We start from the raw sequence: 26,431 nt of genomic DNA on the forward strand, positions 1-26,431 counted from the left end.
ACTTTGGTCGTGGCTGCAGGGGGGGTTCGATGTGGCTCATGTGAAAGGACTGTTTGCAGCCTGAATGACCAAAGGAAGCAGTCTGAGACATTTGGGGTAGATTTCTTGCTGCGTAAACTTTAACCGACCATACTTTCTTGGCGCGTGGATTTGTTCTGTCGGTGTTGGGGGGTGTCCGGGACTTGGGGTGGTGGAGGATTGGGGGTAGGAGGGATGATGAAATGAAGGGACGAAACGATGCATTAGACGACATGGAGTTCTATTCCTATCGTCTTTTTACTGTTTTTATTTCTGTGCCTCAGTAGTGTGCTGGATATTATGAGGTAGATTTACAAGCCCCTTGCGCCACTTTTGCGTCACTTTTCGCATGTTAAAAATGATGCTTAAGTGGCGCAAGGGCCTTGTAAATCTGCCCCTATGTCTTTACCTATGTCTCCTGGCCCATATTGCAGCATGATGTTTGCAAAACGTGTGTGGCTTTAGTTGTGTGCTTTAATTACCTTTCTATCTGTATAATCAATAAAGAATTATTAACATTAAAATAATATGCATTATTTCCAGTCGCCATTCTCAGTCCCAGCAAACCCTTACTCGTGTTTTTGCACTCCGCCATTCTACGCGTTCGGCCGAGGGCAAACAAGGAGAGGTGTCGAGGCGTCTATCGGCGAATCTAGAGCAAACCTCTGTTGTGTACCCAAGGTGTGCTGTGTGCGAGCACAGCGCCGCGCCTCAGGGCGGAGTCTAGGAGCTAGACTATGGCTAACCAGGTCTCTGGTGCCTCGCTCCAAGAAAGACATTTTCATTGCTTTTCTTAGCACTACAGTAATGCTAGTGATGTCACAGCAGATCACAGAGGCCTGATTTGCAGAGTGTTCGCGCGCCTAAATAACACCTAGGTCAGTGCTTTATTTGTAAATGAATACATGCAGGTGCCCAAAGTTTAGCTCTGAGGCACGCGGCTGTATTGATTCTACCTGATGGCCGGTGACATAACGCAAAATGACGCTCCAACATAATGGGACGAGGGGCCCAGATGTCCCTAGTCTTTGGTCTTCGGTTGAAAAGGGGACCACTTATAGTGTTGGGGCCCCCTAGGGTTGCCCTCTTCGCCGCGTGTGCTGGAGGGGCTTGCGTTACGCCCCGCGGATGCCTCTTTCATCCCCCCACCCAGTCACTCTCATGCCGGTGTTCTTTTTCATCTCTGCTCCCCCTTTAGCCCTGTTTTCCCGTCTTTCTCTTCCTTCCCCTTTGTTTATCCCTCCCTTACTCTGATCCAAAGTGTCATAGGTTAAATAAGTGCCGGTCGACCAAAATGAGTTCCGGTGAGCCCCGCCTGCAAACACCAGTTCCTCATTATAATATGTAATTGCCTGAGTAAGATGTACTTGCCTGAGTGAGCAACTCTGTTTTGGGGTAGGGTCTGTGGACGACCTAGGGCGATGACCCTTGTACAAGAAAGTGAACAGCCTCAAATGTGCAAGTTTGTGAATCCTCACAAATCTTTTGTCGGTGGGTGCCACTGTGCCAGCAGAAAACCATCAGATTTAACTCTCATCCAGGGTATACGGGACAGCCCATTTTCCATGTTGGAAATGGGAGGGAACACCCCTAAAATGATGGGGTTTTTCATGGCAGGCTTCTCAGCTGCACAAACATTTTCAAGGTGGAGGAGAAACAGGTAAGATAGTACGTGCAAACAGTGCTTGTGAGCACTTCTAGGATTCTGCGTCACTCAAAGGCTCTTACAGATTCTTTGTGAATTCAAAAAATGGACATTTCCTCAAAATATAGGCATGAGAGTGTAACCCTGCGCACAAGATCCTGTCATTCCCGATGAGACGTCGCCTGCTCGAAGCAGGTGAAATGCCCGGCTCAAGCTCTGAGCAAAAATGGAACAAAGAATCCGGGAACTGATGTAGAAATGTTGGCTGAAAATCTTATTTCCCTAACAGCTTTTAATCAGGAGTATTTCCGTCCTCCCCCCCTCCCCCTCCCCAGCATTGCAGACGCCCACAGTATCAGCAGACTGCAAACACAGGCGGTTTCTGGTCCACTTGCAACAGGGTCCTTTATGAGTGATTTTCTGGCATTTTGAGTGAATCGAGCCCAACCCTCAGTTATCACGATCACTGTATTGCAGCAATGCTTACATATCTTGTTTGATTGAAACTTCTAGCTGAGTTGATGCACTTAGTTATGAATATTATATTTCAGATTGTTTTAAATCTCAGACTCTACATATAACGTTTTACCTCAAAAGCTGAGCATTGTCTTTTGCTCTGGTTCCTGTTGTAAGACTTGCAGAATCACACGGTGCATGCACCTGCTGTGACCGCAAACTTAGAGAACAGAAAGCAGAAAGCAGGTGTCAGAAGAACTTTTTAACAGATTTGAGAGAATCTGTTCTGGTGCTTGCTTCAGCTTGAATTTATTTGTCCAACTCTCATAAGAAGCACATTTTCCTTAATATCCAAACTCTCATAAGAAGCACATTTTCCTTAAAATCCACCTCTTTACTAGGTGCAGCGTTATGTTTTTGAAAAGACCATGTAGTGACTCATAGGTCTACCTTTGGTTTATTATTAACCTACCCAACAAGCGTATCAGGTGCACACACCCTGGACATGGCTTCCTCTGAGAGCGGGCCACCCAGCCATGTTGAGTAAGGCCTTTGAAATGTGTGCTAGATGGAGGCAGTGAGCCGTCCTGCATGTTGACTCGCTGATGCCTGGCGGATAAGGGGAGGAACAGGCTTTGAAAATCAGTTGAGACTGAATCCACCGCCACGGCAGGGCCGAACCCGCGCTCTCTTCCCGACCGCTGGAGACCATGTGTCCCTTCATCATGAGGACCTTCACCATCATCGCTGCGTGTCTTTCAGGTAAGATCATTCTTCAAAATATAGAAAGCCAATATGTACGAGTTTTCAACCCTGTGAGGTTGATAATAGCTGAAGATTAGCACACACTATGGAATTTCCATAAAATGATGTATTGGCAATCGAAGTAGAGGGGATTTGTTTTTGCTGTGGATTGAAAGAGCTTATGACTATGCCCCATAACTGTAAAATGATAGGTTTGGAGAAAAAACAAACATGTGCAGTGTTATAACATTCGCTGGCATAGAAAGTCACGGACTACCAAGAGTCGATGAAAATAAAGCCTATAAAAGACTATACTGGATTTTATAACTCTTGCAATTCTGCCTGATAATGCTGAACACAGTAAATGTTGAGATTGTAGGAAGAGTTGAGCGCATATGGAAGCAGTTTTGGAATATAAAGTAACAGACGGGTTAGAAGTTGCACCAGGAAGTATGCTCTGTACGAAGAACAAATGAACCGTGGAGCCGCTCTTGAAGTCGACTTGTTAAAGTTGTGGAATCAGGTAATGCTCTTTTTCTACCTCAACAGAAGAGGTCAGGAGTATTAGCGTACACGTTGTCGGTAATGCAAATACACCTACCTTCCATGAGAAAACGTCCAGGGCCTGAATGAGAGTTGGGTGGTACCAGAAAAGGCTGCATTTTAAGGAGGAAGTGCATCGCCAGAAGGTGGTCCATCTATGGAATATCTTTCATGATGGAGACAATTCCACCAGTGGTTTCTCCCCATGCAATAGGACTGTGCCAAGAAATCAGACGATTTTCAATTATACCATGGAATCTATAAACCTGAATTAGACTATGAGTCTCAGCTAAATACTTGCATTAAGTTGCTCTAGTATTAAAGGGCAGGACCAGGTACTTCGAAATGCTTTGCCAGGATTTTCACGCAGGAAAGTCTACGCTTGACTAGGTGGGTGTTTTAGAGGCAGTTCCGAAAATTTAAGCAATAGCATCTACGCCTTGTGGCCGGTGCAGGATATGAACCAATAATTTCAGAAGAGGTAAAATAAATAGTCTTCGGTTTGATTATTATGACTATATTTAAGGAACGCCAAAGAGAGGCACGATTCACTGCAAAAAGAATACATGAGTTGCATACCCCTACTCGATTTCATATCATATACATTCATATGTATAGCAACATTCTCTGGCATGATAAAGTATGTTTCCTGCATAAAAATAGCCTAAAGATAACTCTACAACCTACCCTCAATGTACATAAAGATAGAGCGAACAGGAACAGAAATGAGAACAAGCCAGATCGCGTAGGAGTCCATGGACCCCAGTGTCGACCATTCACTTAGTTGTAGTCTAGAACCCCAAGGATAGGGATTAAGAATGAGAACAAGGGAGAGAACTTGGAAATAGGGAAAATGTATTTTCTTGAAAAAATGGCTCCCCATGATGACTGTTCCCACGAGGAGCATGACTGGTACTGATTTGCATAAGGCGGGTCTTTGTCAAGAGTTGATAGTGTGTGAAAAACGATGGACTGGAATGAGGCTCTGACCGAATGCCAGTGACTGAGATTAATTCAAGCCTTCAATCCATCACCTTGTTGTTGCAGTTGACTCCCCATGCCATATGACACAATTTTTACCTACAAAGCATCAACTTCAATCTTTGCCTGGAATTTGTTTATGTGTTTTGTTGAACTAACAATCTGTCCAGGGACAAATTGGAGCCACGGTGATAACATTGAAAGGTAGGGGTGTTACATGCAGAGACTCTACAGAGAAACTAGAGGCCAATAAACCAAGCCAAAGCCTGGAACAACCTTCTCCTCCAGCTCCGTACAGCCCCCTCGCTGCCAGACCTTAGTAAGAGACTCCACACCTGGCCTTTCGACGGCGACATATCGCCCATATACCCCTCGGGGTGACAGTGGTGTGCTTTACAAACGCTGTCCGATTGATTGATTGAACACCTTCTCACAGTGAGAGTCCTATTACTTATGACAAGGTAGATAGTGATAAAAAACAGATGAATAACAGGCAGACGTGGTCAAAGCAACCAATATTTTTCAAAATCTACCAAGGGTTTCTTACAGAAAATTCTTATTACTAATGAGAGTATTGATTGTCACAATAAACAGATTTCAAAACACTTTTTTAATGCAATTGATTGATTAACTAAATGCATTGTGTTCTGGGAGCTGTAATGCAGTGGAAGTGAAGGTGGCAAAATGAGGCAAGAGAAGAAGGGGGAAACCAGGACATACTTTAGGACATATGTCTTCAGTCGAAGGAGTTTTCTCCAACCAGGAGAGGCATTAGCTACATCAACAGGTCAGGCCTGTGCAAACTTACCTGATTAATACACTTAAAACGATTTTACAGCACGCCTATGTAAAAGAAAAGTCACCACCTAAACATAGCCGCCAGATGCTTACAAAAGATGTACTTATGTGGCTGTTTTACTGGTATTTTAAGTGTTTCTTTTAATAAACCATTCAACTTTGCCACGCATTCTGATATTATTTGTGAAGGATACAAGAATAAACCACTAGTTAATCACTGAAATTGGGGAGCTCCAATGTAACTTAATAACTGCACCTTTAAAAGGAGGCAGAATACAAACCACTGTTTACCTGGTAATCCAAAGTGCAGGCAAAATCTCTGGCATGCAAAGTTATAAAAAATAAAGTAGACTTTGAACCAGCTTTGTCCCTGAAGAGAAAGGAACAATTTTTTGTCAGAAGTGAAAATGTGCACTGGGTTAGTGCCGTCAATCATAGTGAAGACAGTCCGTGGGTAGAGTGTGCTGACGCCTTGCCCCATGCTGTGATGGGCGTAAGCAAAATCTGATTGACAGTTCAACAGACCAATGGATGAAGCCTACTGACCAAAAGCCGCTCTGTTTATGTATATCTTGTATGATTTTTTTTAAAAGCAGTAGTCTTTATAGATAGCTGTCGCGAAGGCCAGATGTAAAAACAGTGTGGCTGATTGACAAAACCATTTATCAATACTGGAATTAGCACTACAGGGGTACTCTTAAGTACTTTTACGTCCCTTTGTGACTCACCCCCAAACTGACCAACTCCTCATTAGTAAAAATGCATAGCGGTCACTGTCCTGTTTGCATTTATTGTCTATGAATTTTTCCTTTAATATGCCCCTATTACTGCCATAGGCTATAATGCCGATGTATTACGGCAGGTGGGACTGCCGCCAAACTGTAAATAAGGTCATTAGAAAGGCATGGAAATGCACGTAAAAGAGTAATACATTATGTACCCCAAAATGCCTTTGTTAATTGGCCCCTGACAACACAATTTTCTAATTGAGCACCTGTCAAAATTTAAAACACCAATTACGGCTCGGCAGTGTTTAATTTTTGCACACAGCGGGCTTATTATTTGGAACCAGGACTTATTTTACATCATCAGACTTTGAGCAAGAGCAAGAGAGAGAACAAAAGAACAGGGAGGAGGAGAAAGAGAGGGAAACAGTGACAACGGGGGAAAGCAGGCGTGAAAAAGAACCGCTAAAACTTGAAGTAGTGAGACCGAAAGTCTGGGATGGCGGAAGAGGGAAGCATGAGGTGGAATCTAAAATAAGCAGGCGTGATATTGGACAACGCTGGCTGGCGGCAGCCCCGGTGGTGGCTCCCAGGAGCGGCCCATGCAGGTAAGGGCGGCGAGGCTGGAGCCTTGCGGAGCCGCTCCTGCAGGCTCCAAAAAATGCCATGGGCCCTTGTCCTTTTTTTGCGAATTACGCAGCGTGATCGCTGCCTAAATACGACCATGGAAAGTACCCAGGCCAGTGCCAGAAATTTTGAAGCCTCAGCGAAGTAATATTTTGATGCGCACTACAGGGCCCGCGCTTGCATCATCTGCCCCAGCAAATTCAACAGGTGCTACATAGCTGCCAAGGTTTCAGATTGCTATGTGTGACATCTTTATAATTCCAGTGTAATTATGAGTGACATTTGAACGACTATGAGTGACACTTCCTTGCGAGCAAAATCAAGCAATGAGGATGAGGTAAACATATGAATAGCAGAAATCCACCCTCCTCCTTTGGAATTCATGTGGGATTATTTTAAAACACTGAAAAGTGTCTACAGTTTGCGGTTATGCCTAAAAAAAACTGCTACGGAAAATTAGTCAAATTGCGTATGTGTTCTTTCAACTGTGAGTGGATCGATTTTTCAAACAGATTTTAGGGTACCAACTTCAAATTAAAAATACTAGAATTTTTGGCCCCACGGACAAAAGTCATTTTCTAATTTCGTGCCTTCCCGCCCACCAGGACAGGCCTGTGTTTGCAGCTGCAGACCGGCGCCCCCTGCTGGACAATCCTGGGATCACCGGAAGGCCTCTCCTCGGCTAACGGCAGTGCCCGTCCAGATTCTTGGTGGTACTTACTGTTAGTACTCTTTTCACAACAGGGACAAACACGGCACTTTTAAAAGTAATTCTTGGTTGGAGACTGCTTGGCGGGCTGTGCCCACCATGCGGGGCACTGGCCCTGAGAAAAGAATTATAAAGCCGGACACAAATTTAGGGTCAGATTATATACCAACTTCCAGTGGTAAAAAATATTTAGCACGCCCATCGAACACCATTTCCCCAGAGAGAGCGCGTAATATGAGACGCGGGTGGCAAGAGAAGTCGATCTAAAATAAAGCCGTGCACCGCGGTAAAACAGACTGAAGCAAACGCGAGTTCAGACCATGCTTGCCAGGGTTACACAATAAGAACTGAGAACATTATTTTCTTTCCACTGTTTAAAAGTGAAGAAACCTACCAAAAGCAGTGCAAAATCATTTTGCACTATTGTTTTGCTCCTTCTACGCTAGGGCTAGAGCTAAATGGATTATTCCGCTCTGTAAACTATTGGGTTTTAGAGATTATAGGGAAGCCTTCAGAATACTAAAATTTGACACTACACCCCTAATTGTTTACGCGACTTCTAGATACCTTTGGGCTATGTGGTGCGTTCGAGGTGATAAAATTAAACAGCAATTACTCGCTTTATCTGTGACACCTTAGACACAGCATAACTAAGGATTGATCTTATTCTGTATATTTTATGTTTTTATTGTATAGGATTATTATTTGGTCCTATCCACTTTTAATTACCTTAGGAGTATTTTATCTATTCATGAATTCATTGTGCTGTGGGATGTTGGAAATGTTGTATTTTTTTTTCTTGTGTGTATACTGATTTTATGGTTTGTAGCCGATAATAAAGCTTTATTGACTGACTGACTGACTATTGTTTTGCGAAGGCTATGAACCAGGATTTCTTTAAAAAAAACAAAAAAACGCTATTGCACACGTAATTCCCTGTATGTTATAGGGCTGGAACATAGTCCCATTATATTTATAAATAAATACACAACACAACTTTTGTTTAGGAAAATTGTCACAGTGGTGAGAGATATCCCGTCCGCCAAAATATAAATCCCAAAATATCCTATAAGTCCATAGGACCTTACTTAGATCTTGGTGGATGGAATACTCCGTCACAAACGTGATGTATATCCTGTCTGCCGTATTACGATCTCCATAGGATATAATGGGATCGTAATACGGCGGACGGGATATCTTGTCACATTTGTAACGGAGTATTCCCCTCCGCCAAGATCTATATAAGGCCTTTAGAGCCGGATTCAGATCTTTGTGGACAGGTTACTCCGTCACAACGGTGACGGATATCCCGCCCGCCGAAATATAAATTGCATAGGATATAATGGGATTTATATTTCAGCAGACAGGCTATCTGTCACGTTTGTGACGGAGTAACCCGTCCGCCAAAATCTAAATCAGGTCCTACCAGGATTTAAACTTATGACCTACAAATCGCCCCAGATGTGAGTGGCAAGCATTTAACATGATGAACCATTTGGTCTTTTATGTCGTTTCCGGCCATGAATCTGCATTGTTGCACCAAGTCCTATATTTCTACCAATACTTAATTGTGTTAGAAAACAGCATTGTGTCAGCACTAGTAAAACAGCGCAGCAGGCTTAAAACACACAAAACAATTGCCATCTGAAATAGGGACTAGAGAAATGGCAAATAATAGCCGGCCTTATATATTGATTTACCAGTGATGGCAAGACAGTATATGTTGTTAAGTTATGTTATATTGATTTGTGTAGCGCACTAATCACCCAAGAGCGCATCCAGGCGCTTGGGCAGGTGTGTAGGTGTGTGGTCCCCAAGGTGCTTATTTGAAGAGCCAGGTCTTCAGCTTCTTGTGGAACTCAAGAAATGAGGGGGCTCCGATGTGTTGAGAGTCGTTGTTCCGCTTATCACATTTGTCACTGCTACAGGGTGGTAACCTCACTCTGGCGCGAGAAGTTACCCAAATCCTAAGCATTTTCTTGCACTTTTGCTCTCCGAAACCCTGTTTAATAAACTTTGATGGGAGAATAATGCCACTATTTATATATGATCCTCATATCTGATGTTTTTAGGTCTTCTAATGGAAGTGTTCACTTGTATAGTCACTCTCTGCCTATTTTATACATACTTTCAGCCTCCAAAGCAAATTGTGTGTAGTGTAAATCCTATATATGGCTGCAGGCTGATGGAACTAAAGTCACAATGCTGAAATCCTAACTAGGACAATCAATACTTGATGAATTGTGAAACCCCCTGAATGCTATCTACAACTTGAGAAAATATGGAGGAGTGGGACATTTTCCTCTGTCGTGTATGAGTGGGTACATGCTTTTTCCTGAGGCTGGGAAAAGAGCGGCCCCAGAGAATGTGGTGAACTCCCACAAATTTGTCAACATTCCTAGTTTGCACACCTCAGTGACAAAGTATGTTGGACGAAGCGTTCAAACTCCCAGGCGGAGAAAAAGAAAAATGTACGTAAATGCAGTGGAGGGGGCATATGCATTGAAATCTACAGTTTGCGTAGATTTCATGGCATGCTTCTAGTGTTAATTGTCCACAAAAACAAATCTACGCAACTCATAGGTAACAGCCTAGGATGCATATACTTTTTTTTGTAAATTGTGCCTTATTGATTTCCCCACTGTTTTGAAAGCACCCAATAAAAAACAGGCATACGTTCTGTTGTAAAAATGCACATACTATGGGAAATTCAGTTGCTATCTTCCTCCAAGGTTTTCTGATTTTCACAACAAGATGCTTGCAGAGTCGACAGCATAAGGAATCACTCCTAGAGAAGATGGTCCGTTTAGCCTCACAATGTCTTCATTGTATGTTGCATTGTTGTCATTTGAATAACTCACAGTTTGCCAATGGTAAAGCTCTGTAGTGCTGTCGGTGGCGGGGGTGTGGTAATCTGCACACTGTTCCGGAGTCTCCATTGTAGCCTAAATATTGGTTATTTTGTGCTGATATGTTTTGATCCTTGTGTTTTAGTCCGCTCTTTTTTCGGTGGAGTTGTCACGGTCAATGAGATATGGGTGTGTGATTTTGGGGTTTAATCTTGCTGGACACCATGTGTCTGGTGGCTTAGTGGATTAATGCGTCCACTGTAGGGGCCTGTGTTTGATCTCATGGTCACAGGCTCAGGTCCTGGTGGATCCACTCAGCCTATCACCCGTCAGAGGTCGATAAAATAAGTACCATTGAGTTGGGTAACAATAAACATCTGTTATTCAGCGCCAAGATACCCTTGGGTGAACGTGTGCTTTACAAATACATGTTACGTCATCAGTCTCTAGGCTTGCACCATGCAAGTCGTGATGTTCTGGACCAGTTGCTTAGCTGCTGCATGAATGCTGACCAGTCATGGTAGACAAGCTGTGGTATCACAGTAATGACTCTCGCCTTGCTGAGGTATCAGAGAGCTGTTTCCAGGGGAATTACTTTTACTTCCCTGCCACACCCCTAACGAGCTGCAGCCAACAGTAATTAACTTTACGTTTGTGTGCCACCTGCTAGACCTTGTCAGAGAGTAGCAAAATGGTTCACAATGTCAAATCTCTATGTGTTTTGAGCTTTACGTACAGAAATGTAGCTTTATGTAAATTCTAGTGAATGGGATTACGTTTGTGACTATTATGATGTGTAAAGGCAAGAACTTGGTTTGAAATACTTTGAAACACACCACTTGTATGTGATTCCTAGGTCACCACTAAAGGCTGTCCTAGGGTTAGGTCATTGTAACATCTGTCGTTATAGGCTGAAGAAACAGTGTTAATGTCCTAAGAAGTGTTATGTAAAAACTAGTGTTTGCCTTTTAGGTCCACAGATGTCTAAAGCATTAATGCTGGTCTGTATTGATTTAGTGGCTACTCAGTGCCACGGTGGCGAGTGGGAGCGGCTCAGACATGTTACTCCAAATGGCGGGTTTGCAAGAAGTTTCTTGCACCATCCAACATGAGCTCCAGCGACTCTGCTCCTGATCCAGAAGTAATAGGACGTCTGCTGTTGGGTCGGCCCTACTTGCTGTACCCTGCAGAAGACTACCACAGGCACCCCACGCGTTTCGACCCAGAGAAAAGTTTGAAGATGTTAGGAAGGCGTTCAAGATGTGTCAGTCTGGTTATGGCTTGGTGTCACTCTAAAAACTAAAAGGGTACAGTATCAGGGCAATGTTTTTCATATTCATTATACTTTCCATTGAAAACATGTGATAGCTGTTCAAAGTCCATGGAGTGGGACTTAAACCACCCTGACCAATCTGGATTCAGAATACCGTGTCGTTCATATACAAGAAATACATGTAGTTAGGGTAAGTAGCCTATGTGTCATTGATACAAAGGCTTGTACTGATTCTTTTTAAATTAAAGATCTGCAAGAATGATTCCCTCTCCCTCTCCAGCTCCCTCCCATTCTGAAGTATCTATTTGCCTCCTGATGCATGAACTGGCCGTTGATGGTCTTACTCCAGGCCTCACATTAACTATTAAGTCACAAGGTTTTATCGTACTACGACAAAGTTGGCCTTTGTGTCATTTGTTTAATCAAACATTGAATCCCCCTCAGGATTCACATTCATTTCTTCAACCCCTTGTCCTTTCCTGGACTGATTCTAGTCACTCAGGGCCTCATTTATGAGGTCCCTTGTGCCGCCGGACCGTCACTTTTTGTGACGTTCCGTGGCTCAGGAGCCTGCATCATATTTCAGGGCAGCACTATGCCATTTTGTTGGTTTAATGCTGCCTCATAAATATCGTTGCCTTTAACGCAGTTTCTGCGTTAAAGGGGCGCAATGGGTGTTGCTGGGTGCGTTCCAAGCAACATCCATGGCTTTTTGACACTGCCAAAGATTTACAAGAAATCGCAACTCTGTGGCAACGCCAAAAATGTACACCTCCCCAGGGGAGGCATAAGAGAGGCACAAATAGGAGAAATGTCTTAATTTCTCTTTGTTTTTTCTCTTCCGATGCATCTGCAGCACACACTGAAAGAGGAAAAAGGCTCCTATGATTGTTTTTGTGCAGGAAGGTGTTCCCTTCAGAATCATCCCTGCAACGCAGGTACCCTTGCACCATGGTGCAAAGGTGCCTGCATTGGCGCACGGCAGCCCATTGTGTGCCGGCGCAGTGTAAGATGACAGGAATGTGCCGTATCTGATAGATAAGCCTCACTCTGCCCTTTTCTTTTGGTGTAGGGCAGCGCAGCAGGACGGCCTGAGTTGCTGCCCTACAGCAAAACCTCATACATGAGGCCTTCAGGGTTGGTGGGCTGCTCCTGTGGGCACTGTACCATGCTGCAACCAGGATATATCCGGTTTGGCCTCGTTAACACTTATGTGGAAGACCTCAATTGGCTACCACTAGCGGCTTGGATAAAGTTGAAGACAGCTTTCATGGCTCTCCAGTCTTTACAGATGCTGAACCTCTCCCTCTCTGGCTGCCACATTCAAGTCTGACACTTGGCGAGGAATGTGTAGCCGGATACTTCGGCTCCAAGGAGTTAGATGGTACTTCCAAATGCTCCTTGCCTGGAGATGTCCTGTCATCACTGCTGTTCATTTGAGAAATCACTAAACCCTGACTATGAAGCACTTGTTATGTGGTTGGCTCTAAATATGTATTGTTTTTTGAAAAGCTTAATTTGCTTAAAGTTATCACGTGGCGCATTGCATCCTGTTTTTCACATTCTTTTGACTTGCTTAACATGAAGAGCTCTTCTACACTTATATTTTGTATGCAATCTTAAATAAATAAATAAAAAATCATAAATGAATTTCTTATTGAAGAGAGTCGAGTTACGGAAGTGACGTATGAATGAAAGGGGGAATGCTTTTTGAGTCTTATTTACATTTTGTAAAGGTTATTTATATAGTGCATATAGGGTTTCTAGTGTAGGATATTGATAGGGCTACCGGAATTATTTGATTCTGCAACCACGGTGTATTCTGTATATTTTTAATTTATTGTATTTGCTACATAATCCATCATCTGCTGCATTATTTGTAGATTTTAACAAAAACACATTTGGTTTCTATCTCAAATGGATCAAAAGTTACTAAAAACACAGCACAACATGTTTCCACGCCGTGGAAGGCCCTTCGCAAACATTGACTGGTCACCTTTCAGTTGCTTATTGATGTGGTTGGGTCTTAAACGTACTAATGAGTTGAAACCTTTACCCATACAATGCTAATATGAGTAGAAATAAAACAATAAATTAATATGATTCCAAAATGTGCCACATCATACCACTTAATTTGCCTTTTGTTGCCGCATAATATAGTCAACCCTGCTGCCTAATTTAGTCCTTCCCTGCTGCCGCAATAATTCCAGTGGCCCTCGGTACAAGGAGCATATGAGGCCATGCATATAGTTCTGTGACTATCTGAATACAGTAGCCTCTGACAAAAGGTTAGAGTACGGTCGTGGAGTGGGATTGGTTCAGAGTCAGCGTGGTCACTTTGGCGGTGGAAGCATTATGGAGAAAAGGTGTTATTAACTTTTTTTCTAAAGTCTGTCCTGAGCCTTAGGCATGGATAAGAGAGACTTTATTACACTTTTTTGTGTGTTTTCTGGATCTCCAGCCTCGAAGGGGAACGGCTGCAAGTTCAGCAGATCCGTCCGGAGATGGCCCTTATGTCAAAGAGAGAATTTGTCTTGTGTGAGTCCACGCTCTTGAAGGTCTCACAATTTGACATGAATTTGATGCAGGCCAGGAGATGACGGTATGAGGTCACATTGTCTTTGGTTTGTGGAGAGGCAGTTAGCTCCTTGCAGGATAGATGTCATTGACAGCTGGTGCTGTGAAGGGGTGGACGAGCAGGACTTTTCCACCTTCTTCGTGGGTCAGGACAAGGACCTTGATGGTGGAGCCGAAGTTGCCTGGAGCCAGGAAGGGTTTGATAGTGTGCAGCACCTCCAAAAGGAACCTGGCTGCCTGGTTTACTGGTTCACGTGCTCCTTGGATACAAGATGGAGGGCGTATGGAAGCCAAGAATCGCTCTCAGTGAATGATACCGAGAAAGAAACCTTTAAAGCTTCATGTCTTACAGCCATGCCTGGTACAATATGTGTCACATGGTAATCTCCAAGGTTTCCTTTTCTGTCACAGTTTATGTTTTAAGGTAAGGATTCATCAATAACATTCTAATTTCTACTTCAGGAACCTTATTATTTGAGCAAAGATCTCTTTCAAACAAGGGAGAATATAATTCATTATTTAAATATGACAATTTAATATTTATATCCCGGTCACCAAGCACCATACAGTCCCATGGCTGAAATCTGGTAGTTGTTGAAATCATTTACTGTTCTCCAGAATCTTTAAGTGTCTCTTGTTTTAGTGGCTCCAAATATTTATTTCAATCCGTTTATTTATCTATATCGGGCTATTTTGACAGGGAACTTAAATATACCTCAGCTGTTTATTTCCATTACGATTGTGCTATCCACTGCAGAACTGGGGCATTGTTCATTGGGATCCACCTCCCTTTTTTTGCCTCCAACGTCAGCACTCAACTAAGCCTTCCCTCAGGGAATTTGTTGCCACATTGGCCTTGTTGAGGAACGAGTCACAAAATATTAAGGCAGAAGCAAACAAGACCTCGATGAGTGCCATTTATCAGGGAGATCTCCATCCCGAGTGCAGACATAAAGATAGTACTCATAAATGCTCTTTGTGAATTCTCAAAGTTGTAGACATAGACGTTTGGTCTTAGTTTAGATCAAACATCTAATTTTACCTTTGTGAATCAGGCCCAAGATGTGCAAAAAAGTCTGCTCTCTGCTCTGACGATTATTTGAAAATTCAAACAAATTAAAAGCACACGATTGTTATAATCATGCAATCGAGGATGGCAGATCTAGCAAATGACCAGTGTGTGTGGGTTGTAATTTGTATGTCAGATCCCATCCTCCATTTAGGATTCATCTACCGAAGTCAAATAAACATAACATGAAGTTCTCACCAAATTTTTCATAATGCTGCATTGAGGCATCCAGCCACAGCAGTCTGCCAGCTATCATGGTCCTCCTCTATCATGACGAAGGAGAGATTAAGATTAAAACTGACACTCGTAATGAAAATACTGTTTTCACACTTTAAAAAAAATCAGTCAATGTACTTTTAAATCGATCACCGTTGTACGTTCTGCTTGTCCCCTGAGGCACATCAACCAATATTATGCATCTTTTGCCATTCAAAGTGCATATTACTACAATTTGCATTTTGTAATGTAAATATTGATCATTCTTCCCAGAAACGTTTGAAGGCATGGGCCAGAGGGCCATGGCCCAGGGCCCTGCCTTTCAGAGCTCCTCCTGACAGAGCCAGCTCTGTTCTGCAGAGAGTGTTGACCTTGAACCATTCATGAACAGATTGTTTTAAATACTGTTTTCCTAAAATTTATTTTTAAAGTGGGTGATGTGTGAGAGTCTGTTACAGGCATTTTGCAGAGAAATGTTGTGTTTATGTTTCATGCTACATCTTTTAGATCAAAACAGGATCTCACGTGAGAAATGGGAGAGTGTCAGAGAAATTATCTCCAGTAATATTAGTGAGCTACCAGGGCCAGACTGGGATCCCAAAGCAGCCCCGGCAAATGTTGTCAGACCAGTCCTCGTACTGTGCATAGTGAGTGCAGCGAGTGAGCTTGACCACTACAAGGAGGGTTTGGGGGTTCCCCCACCAAGAAAGGTTGGGCAAAAGAGGTGCATTCTACAACGCAGTTTTCATTATATATTCAATTGTATTAGCTTAAAATCTAGTAAATGATGACCTTACAGTGCACCAGGATGCGGCAACCTTCATTGGGGCTCTTCAATTAATCCCTCACTATCATCCTCCAACAGTGCCTGTCATCTCTCCAGAGCCCATCTCTCACATGTATTTCATTTCTTTTATAGCGCCTCTCATACCAGTGTAGGGTGTCGGAGCACTTTGTATTACACACAAATACAGAGACAATGAATAATAGTTGTATAAATCAGTGTATAGAAAATGTTACAAAGGCAAAGGGAAATACAAGGTGTAAGATTCACGTCATCCATACTGGTAGGTATTTTTTAAGAGTGCTTGGTGTGGAGAAGCTCAAACCCAGGATTCAGAACATAACTCAGTTGTTAGGGATGCTTTACTAGTAATAATTCATTTCTACCCAAACAAACCCCTTTTTAGCAATATTAGGATAATGAAAGACTCCAAAGAAACTTTCTAACCTGTTACATGTAGTTTGCGTGTCGCTGTTTGATCACACTTCATAACTCAATGTGCTAGATTGTGATTCTAACTTATAAACCACAGAGTAACAGAAGGGTCTCTGTGACAAAAGCAGTAACCCACTAAGCTATGCACAGAAAATACTGCTCTGTGATTTGCATGGTACATGTCCTTTACAGCAGGCATATTAACCGCCTGTGCTACTTTAGATGAGTCAAAACTGCCACTTGAAAAATCTCTCTCCAGCAGTTACATTAATCACCAGTTATCTTGAAACTTTTATTATCGCCTGAAAACTACTGGATATACAAGGAACTCTGCAGCGGGTGCTTTCACAACTGCTGCACTGCTACAAAACCGGCCCTCAGTAACAAAACCGTTCCCCCTCACCCTTCCAGCCTGCCGGGGAAATGCCCGATGCCCAGTATGGCCAGTCCGGTCTTGGCTACTGCTGCTGTGTTGCCATATTGAAAACGCACATCGCTTTCCCTGAATATATTAGATGTAAATACTTTTAGAATTTGGAGCAGTGTGCATGTTCACCGTCAGTGACCTGGCCAAAGAGGGCCTTAAATAGCTGAAACGGTATCTTAAATTCAAAACTTTTCCAAACAGGGGCCCCCAAAATACGTCTGGCCCAGGGTCCCCGAAATCCTTAAGATGTCCCTGACTCTTCCCACTCAACCTTGACAGCAGCAGAAATGTACATGGTTGGTCTGCCTCTAAGGAAACCACTTTGACTTTTAGTAACCTCCATAACGAAAGAGCTATATCCTACAATCTTGATTGGATCTAGTGCCCGTGTTTTCTGGAAATTATTAATATTGAGATTAGATCAAAGCAAATCTTACTGACAAACATCTAAGACTTGCAAAAGAGCTGGGACTTCAGAAGGTGGGTGCAGTGTGGTCATTGGTTACTTCTCTGGCCTCAGAGATCCAAGGTTGGAATAAGCAGCTGCAATGAATGTTTCCCTCAAACGTATAATAAAATGATCTTACTTTTCCCAGACTTTGGTGGCTCAATACAATGGAAGTGGCAACAATTGTGTAAAAACAAAAACACAAATACATTTCGCACCTGGGCATTGCTTTGGAACTGTTGACTTCTGCAAATTTGACAATCTGGCGGGACAGTCAAAGTTTTGCCTTTAGGCGACTGGAGGCGGTACAAGCTTACAGGGACGGACAGCAATCAGACGCTTGACCCTTCTGTGGATTGTGGGCCTGTGGCGATGCAGGCAGCTGAGATTTGAGAGCTGCTCTGCTTGAATCTATCTCTAATGGTCACATCTTAAAGTAACATGGATAGATTATGTAGTGAACTGGTTTTCAGGACAAGGTGGTCTGTATTTGTAGTTCCTTTCCCTGTCCTCCTATATTCCATCCTCTTTTTAGCCTATAATTCTTTTCTCATGCCTCCCCCTCTTTAAATTATTTTGATGTTACCCCCTCTTTCTTCTCCACTATCCTTTGTATCTAGTCCACTCTTTTCTTTTTGAGGTGTTGATTTTAGTATTTTGTGTTCAAGGGGGTGTTTAACGAGCATACTGTCCCAGAGGGTTAATTAATGGGGCTGTTATACATAGATGGGGAGGAGGGGGGGGCGTCCAGTAAACAGTGTGTGATACCAGAGTGTAATTCATGACCTTTGGAAGGGTCTTTGTTTAAATGTTCAATACAATTAGCAAAACATAATAGTAAATTAAAACTATAGGACTTTTGCCATATCAAATGCCCAAGTCAGGTTATAAAGTTGCCTTATAGAAATTCAACAACTACATAACCCATACTGTCTGGGTCCACACCTCTGATAATTACTCCAAAAACTGCAGAGCTAACCTTGGAACAATGCTCTGCTGCTTTGGAAGAAACTTCAGTGCAAGCACACAGGGTTCCCAGGTGGAATAAAATAGATCTCTGGCTACGGGCGATGGCTCTTGTGTGTCATGGTGGATTGCTGTGGGTAGACAACAGGGGACTCTGAAAAATGTATTGCTGCCTCAGACAGGTGTTCAAGCCCCTTAGTAAGTTCAAGAACATGGTGACATCTCAGCACAGCACACATGTATAAATAAATTAAGGAAAGCTTGAGAAAAATATGAAGGTAATCAAAAGTAAAGCTGGCAAGCAAGTGCTCTCTGTGGCTTATGGTAGCGGTGTGGTGTGATGTGAGTTCTGTGTGGGAGGTTGAGGATGACTCTATCTGACGAGTTCTGCATGGTTTGTAGACTTCCAGTGAGTTGCTTGGTAATCCTGGCATGCAGCGGGCTCCCATAGTCCAACTTGTTGGTGCCTAGGCCATGAGTGACAGTTTTTTTAGTGTTGCTTAGGAGCTATTTGAAGATCTTCCCCAGCATCCTCAGTGTATAGAAGCAGGATGCAATGACGGAGTGGACAAAATAAGTGGTACATTCTCCCAGAACACTTTCAGATCACTCCCCATTAATTGTAACACCACACACGCCCCACCTAGCTCATAAACTAAGACTGTGGAGACTACACTTACCATACTATAAGACTATGCATTTAATGAGGAAATCAGAGTTACAATGAATCATTATTTCGAAATAAACAAGAGCATAGTGGACCCATAGGCATCGCCTTGGGAAACCTTTAAGACTGTCATCAGAGACAAATGTATTGCCAAGGGTTATGGCATCTCATGGTCCATACATAACAGATTAGAAAGGCTGGAGCCTGAGCTACACCAATTGGAGTAGATGCACAGTACCACTGTTTGCCCACATCACATGGGAGATATGCACTTTACGCAACAACAACATATGGAGGAGGCAGACAGTGAAATCAGGTTCCTTAGCAAATATGTGTCTTCTAGCATATACAGCGAGGATGAGAGACTTGGCCATACATTGGCTATATTGATGAGACCACCTTGGGCTGCGTCAGCTATTCTGACCACCCCTGCTATGAACCACCACCCAGAGGATATACTACAAGTGTTTTCTCCATGCTTCTCAGAACTGTATGATTAAATGGGCTTTTGGAGTCTAGAGGGGTAAAAAGCTATTTAGAAAGGGGTACACTGGCATGGGTAGAGAGAGAGGAGCATAATATGTTTTACCTGCCCATCACGCTTAATGAAATTAAAAATGCCATTTAAAGCACGCTGGGGCCCTGGGGAGTGATGGACTCACATATAAGTTTTATATAGAATACATAAATAAATTAGTGCCCTTCATGCTTCTTATGTCTAAAGATGCCCTGTCTCAAGGAGGGTCGCCACCCTACTTGGCAGAGGTTATGGTCATCATATTATTAAAACCCGGCAAAGCCCCATATGTCTACAATTCTTACAAGCCACTTTCATTAATTATTATTGATAATAAAATACTACCAAATCTGATAGCTGCCTGGCTACTCCCTTTACTACATAGCTTAATGCTGTCAGACCAATCTGGTTTTATACAAGGGGATATACGGTGAATAATTTGCAGCTGGTATTTGCTGTTATATATCAAATTGACCCTGGTTTGCGTGCAGTAGCTGAGTTTCTAGACGCAGCCAAGGCCTTTAATTCTATGGAGTGGCATTTCCAATTCACAGTTTTGGATGTTATGGGCCTTGGGCGCAATATGGTGAGGTGGATTAAACTCCTATACAGCTTCTCAGTAGCTAGAAACAGAGTTAACACTGTGAATATTGCCATTAAAAAGCAGAGATCCTGTTTGCCCTGGCACTAGAACGCTTGCTCAGTATGCCAAGGGAATTCCACAGTGAAAAGGGAATAACATTTGTCCAATGCAGAATTCTAGTTTCTGCATTTGCAGATGACATCATACTTCTGGTGTAGTACCCAGAAACCTCCATTATCCAGCAGTTAGGGAGATAATGGTATGCAGAGGCAAGTCGTGCCTCGCCAATAGCTGGACAATGTCATTAATGATGCCCTTGACTGGAGACACCGGATGTCCCTCACTGGAGTATCTAATCCAGTGGTGTGAGACACCGATTCGCTACTAGGGCATTCAATACCACTGGGATTCAGATGTAATAGTTAGACAAAAATAAGGTAGGTGTCTAGATAACATCACCAGTAAGGTAGAAAAGTGGAATAGGCCGCTGAAACCGCTGATACCATACACTTGGGCCATCCACTCTGGCCCATCTGACCCTTGCCACTACCATGCTCCTTAATGCCGCCATCAACACAGCCACATTCCTCGATTCTTGGACACATGCTACCTTCACGCCCCTTCTCAAGAAACCATCCGTGGATCCATCCACGCTTCCAACTCGGACCCATCTCCCTTCTGCCATAGCTGGGAAATGTCTTGGAGAAAGTAATCAACCGATGCATCATCGACCACCTCAGCAACCACCAGCTCCTCAAAGCCATGCAGTCTGTATTCAGGCCCGAACACAGTACAGAAACAGCACTCATCACCACCAGAGATGACATTAACATGGTCCTTGACAGAAGAGACACAGCAGAGACAGAGAAGCCCTCGTTCTACTGAATCTCTCCGCAGCATTTGACACGGTTTCACACCCCATCCTGATCAGGCATCTGCATGAGATTGGCATCCATGGACGGGCTCTCTAATGGATCTGCCCCTTCTTAATAGATAGAACACAGCTGTCAGCCTGGCACCTTACTCCTCAGTAGCCCGCAAACACATCTGCAGAGTGCCTCAAGATTCATCGCTCAGCCCCACCATCTTCAACAGATACATGATCCATCTGGTCATCCACGCAGATAATATCAACCTCCTCTCCTCAGCCGATGACTTACAACTCATACTCTCCCTTTCGGACAAGACCCCCAACACAAGAAACTAGTTCACCACCTACATGACTGTAGTCGCTTACTGGATGAAGGCCGATGAGCTCAAGCTCAACACCAACAAGACAAAAGTAGTGATGTTTGACAGGAACTCTTTACCATGTGACTCAAACTGGTGGCCGGACGAACTCGGTCCCACATCCCACCCAGCAATAACACCAGGAACCTGGTAATCATGATTGATATCAAACTGGACATTGCCTTACAAGTCAACACGGTCACTGCTGCATCCTACTTCCACACTCTGACGATGCTACAGAAAATCTGCAAATGGCTCCCATGTAACACTAGAAAAACCGCCCCTTATGCCCAAGTCGCAAGCAAGTTGATCACCAAGAAACCTACGCCACCAGATAATATATTTCAAAGTGTGGTGCAGAGAATCCCCCCTGATTATAAGGTAGGTTCAGGATCTTCCACTGTATTTCCAGCCCATGCAATTGTTATCATCATTGTATTTAGCTGGAGTTTGTCAGAGATCTTACGATTGAATTTGTCCAAAGCCGCTGTGGGGACAAAGCCTAATCCTAAAGTTCGATTTTGCCTCAAAATATGAGCTTTACCATTATGCGGCTCCATATTTCACCATCTCTCGCCCTCATAACCTAATTTAGTTGCGAGCGATCGCATACCCACGCTGGAGCATTGAGTCCTCACAGAGAAAATATATTGGGATACTTAATAGTATCTTAACCTACAGTCTCATCCTTTTCCAAGATGGCGGCTCCACTTGCATACCGGCATTGGAACTTGCCCTTTTCTATCTCTAGCCTCGTGATACGCCCGCCAGTACATAAAAACATTGCGGCTACGAGGACACGCCAGAATGCGGTCCTAGAGGTTTGGCTTCCAGTAGGTGTCAGAAGCATGTGGGGTTCAACGTACAAGTAAGTGCTGCCATTCTCAACTCCTGGATGTAGCGTGGAGACCCTTCCTTTCCCCCTCACACCATGCTGGGCGATCCGTCATTGACGGAACACGCCGTTTTTTCCTAACGATCTCGATTCCCTTCGTCCATTAGATGTACGAGATCTCCGCATCCCCTCCAGTGACCATGAGGCACAGTGTTGCTTTTTCTTAAGTAGGTTACATGTTTTATGTTGTATGTTATTGTGTGTGTACAGTCAGACCTAATAATTTATTCATTTCCAGCACGCCTTTCCATCACCACGCCGGCATGGAGTGAATAATTGCATCTCTTCTGTCTTTCACCTAGCGGCACGCCAGTCATGGAAGTGTGCATCCACCTGTGTGTAGTGTGCTCACAACTTAGTTACTATTACGTATTACACTATGCGCATATATATGTATATATTTTTCCTCGCAATTAACTGTGATTTTGTACTTTACAGATCAGTGTGCTAACGTACATTACGTATGTATATATTTTAAAACGCATGCCTTACTATTGTGGCATCACACTTATTTCACCCTATTAAGGTTGACTAGGAGTGGCAAGTTTCTCGACACTGGGCTGGTCCCAGTGTAGTCCTGACGAAGAGCTGGGGAGCTCGAAACTAGTTGACTTCAAAATATGCTAGGCACACCTTTCCATCATAGTTAGGGTCCCTTGTCATATTACCCCGTTTTTAAATTTTTCAGCTTAGAGCACCAATAAAGTTTATTTTGTAGCCCACTAGCTGATTATTTTAATTTTCCCACTCCACCACTACTTCACTTACACTACACATAGTTTACAAAATTTCCAGTGCTCCTACGTAACACCGCAAGTCGCAGCACGCCTCAGTCCGTAGAGGACTGGGAGGACCCCTATGATGAAGCATGTCACCGTGGGGAAACCCTGGTGAGTGAGGGGACTATAGAAAGAGATAATACTTCTCTTCCGGATAACGGTGTCTTTAAGGATCAAATTGTTTCCTACACCTTCTGTTTCTCCCAGTTAGGTTCCTGTCTACCTGACTTGTTCAGATAGTTTTTTTGATAGATATATTATGTGGAGGGTGAACCTAACTTTTACCTCTACTTCCCCCTATTTCTGGATAAAAAAAAGTCACATCACACCACACCTCAAGGAGTTCCACTGGCTCTCGATACACAAACTAACTAATTTAAAACTCCCCAACAAAGCACTACATAACTTAGGCCCCACCTACCCGAACAGTTGGATCTCCTCACACCAACCACCTTGACAACTCTGCTCTGCAGGACTCCTACTCGCAACCATCCTGCACATGCACAGACCCAGATAAGGAGGCCGGGCGTTCACTTATATCACTCCTAAAGTGTGAAACGACTCGTCACCAGAGCCTCCTCTTCTCTTCTTGAATTCTGCAAGTAGCTGGAGACCTAGCTTTGCATTAACAAACCTACCGTAGGCATGGCTAGGCACACACATCTTCTCAGTGCGCAAATACTGCCCTGGGGGTGATAGTGAGCTTTATAAATACACATATCTGTGATGGGGCAAATTGCCATTATGAGAATGGTTGTACTGCCTCAATTGTTGTCTGTTCCAGAATATTCCACTCCAATTAAATCGTAAGATCTCTGACAAACTCCAGCTAAATACAATGATGATAACAATTGCATGGGCTGGAAATACAGTGGAAGATCCTGAACCTACCTTATAATCAGGGGGGATTCTCTGCACCACACTTTGAAATATATTATCTGGTGGCGTAGGTGCAGTTTGCACACCACTGGTTTCATAATGTTAGACAGGCACCAGACTGTACCCTAGAAAAGGGGCTGGACACACAATACTCACTGTCCACTATAACCATGAAAACTATGAGCAAGCCAATTAGTCCCCAGAAGGAAATACAAACACTAGAGTGTTCTAACTGGGCATGGTAGAGACTTGCTCAAATAAGTGGTATAGATGTATTTGCAGTTTGTCTCATTGCTGAAGACCCTGGGCTGTGATCCATTTGCCGCAAAGTGACTCCTGAAGCAGAAGCTACTAAAACTAGTGAATGTCTACATAGAGGGTAAGATTACAACTCTAGAGGAATATCAAAGTAGAGGCCCACGTTCTGCACTTTATCATAGTGGGTACCATCCCCAGTGGTGGCACCAATGGGATATGTAAAAAAAAACATTTCCAAACAGCATTGGAAATATGCGGCACTGGCTCTGTTGCTGGGAAAACCATGGCAGAGATATGCTGGGGGAGCGGGATAGTGACACAAACCACAGAATTGCTGGAGGACCTTATGAGATGTAACACACGCCTCAAAATATTATGCATTGTTACCCATCACTTCACGCCCCATAGATATCCGAGCTCTACTTGCAGGTACCTTGCTGCACAAGTGGGAGACCAAGCCACAACCGACCGCAACAGGCAGACGACCACTGGACTGCAGCAACTTGAGGATTGGACTTGTGCGTTGAGGAGAGTATAGCCGGGTCTGATAACTGAACTTGTGTATGAGGGGACGTCACCTGACTGCAGTGAAATAAGATTGAAACTTAATTGTGTTATGCAGTTGGAGGTACTATACTTGAGCATAGTGGAGCATTTACTACAATATTATGCCTAGGCTTGTGTTTAATTCAATAAATTTAATTTAATAAAGTTGTGTTCCTCAAATGTACTAAATGGTGAGCAAGGATTCTTTAAGAAGGCATTATGCTTTTATCTGAGATATTGTGAACTCTCTGGTAGAAAACGTCTGGTCCCTCTCTCTAGCAGTGTGAATTCTGAAAATGCCCAAAAATGATAGCCTGTTTAAGTGAGCCTACCAGATGACTCCAGGGTAGCAGGACAGCGCATGGAGGTTTTAATGAAAAGAACAGAGATTTCTGGGAATTTTAGTATTGATTAAAATCTCTTGAACTAATAGAAGTAATGCACTTGATAAGAAGGTTGTGTAAAAGAAAGGACCAGGGCTGGAAGAGTGGTACCACGGTGACTTAGGGTCATCTAGAATCCTATTCATGGAAATGCCGTGTAGGGTTCCAGACGTTGACTCACAGTACCACTGAAGATGTATGTCAGTCTGTCCAAAAAAAGGTACCTCAATGAACCAAAAAACATATTTTCAATGAAATTGTCTGATACTTTTGGTACTTGTGGTGCAGTGAATTATCCTGGTCTTGTCTTCTGTTTTTCAGGCTCTGCTATCTGCATGCAGATCACTACTCCATATCCGAACATCAATGTGACCGCAGGTGGAAATGCGACTCTCTACTGCACCTATGTATCTTCTGTCGCCATCGGAACGCGGCTTGTGATTGAATGGAACTTCTATAATCACTATACACAGTCTCAAAAACCCGTAAGATCCATATTATATACTCAGTAAATACAGCAGCCAACTGGTTAGTTAACAGTGAGACGGTGTTGTTAGAAAAAATAGACTCTTGGAAGTTGTGGCCTTGGTGTACATAGTTCACTTCCAGTGACCCATGGCATCCTCCAAAGCCCAGTTTCCAAGGCGGACTATTCAGAATAGCCATTGACTCATTTCAACGACTAAATACAATGTATATATGTATATATTTAATCAAGGGGATCCTACAAATTTAGACTGGATCAGAGCTGTGGTGCACTAATGGTGAGTCTGCCTTCTGTACAGCAAGAAAGGGAGCAGATTCAAGTACATAATTTAAGTTTTCAGATAGTAAACAAAGTGAGCTGCATAAACTTAGCCCTTTGACTTTGAATGTCCAGTGACCGTGAGGCTAAGGTCCTACATAGCAGTGCTATCTAATCACACCATTTTTCCATTTGCCCCAAGGCCGCTTAATGTATCTGTTTTGGATCCTAGCACAGCAACGACTGGTTGAAAACTTTGAACTCTGACCCATTCATGACAACAGCTAACACAAACATTCTTTGGTCACCCTAGTGGAGACATGACGAGTCCATATTCTAATGATGGTCAACCTCAGTCTCTGGATGGTAGGAATTCAGCTCCCACATCCTGCTAGAAGTCCTACGGGAATGACTGGTGTTATGGAAATTCTCTCCCGAGGCCGGTGATTGGGTTCACCCACATAACACAACCTCTTTAGTCCTTTCCTTTCCTGTGTTGTGTTCATTCTCTGCTCATGGCTGGTAGAAGGTTGAAGCCATTGCAGACAAGGGAGCTACAACAGTATATTGAGAAAGCTTCTCTTTACAGTGAGAGACTAGGAACTGCAAAGACAGAGGACCATTCAGGGTAGATTTACTAAGATGCTTGACCCACCGGT

The 26,431-nt window shown here is 43.3% G+C and overlaps 1 protein-coding gene across 1 annotated transcript in view; it reads left to right on the top strand.

Moving 5' to 3' along the window:
* Window positions 1–2,687: 2,687 nt before the first annotated feature.
* LOC146829475 (V-set and immunoglobulin domain-containing protein 1-like) overlaps window positions 2,688–26,431 on the top strand; it is a 168,581-nt gene continuing 144,837 nt past the window's right edge. The window contains exons 1-2 of the mRNA XM_085608156.1: window positions 2,688–2,881; window positions 25,349–25,512. Of these exons, the coding sequence (XP_085464282.1) occupies window positions 2,830–2,881; window positions 25,349–25,512 (216 nt within the window). The 5' untranslated portion in view covers window positions 2,688–2,829. The remainder of the gene's footprint in view (window positions 2,882–25,348; window positions 25,513–26,431) is intronic.

This window comes from Triturus cristatus, chromosome 5_2 (assembly GCF_964204655.1).
Source record: "Triturus cristatus chromosome 5_2, aTriCri1.1, whole genome shotgun sequence".
In the NCBI taxonomy this organism is placed as follows: domain Eukaryota; kingdom Metazoa; phylum Chordata; class Amphibia; order Caudata; family Salamandridae; genus Triturus; species Triturus cristatus.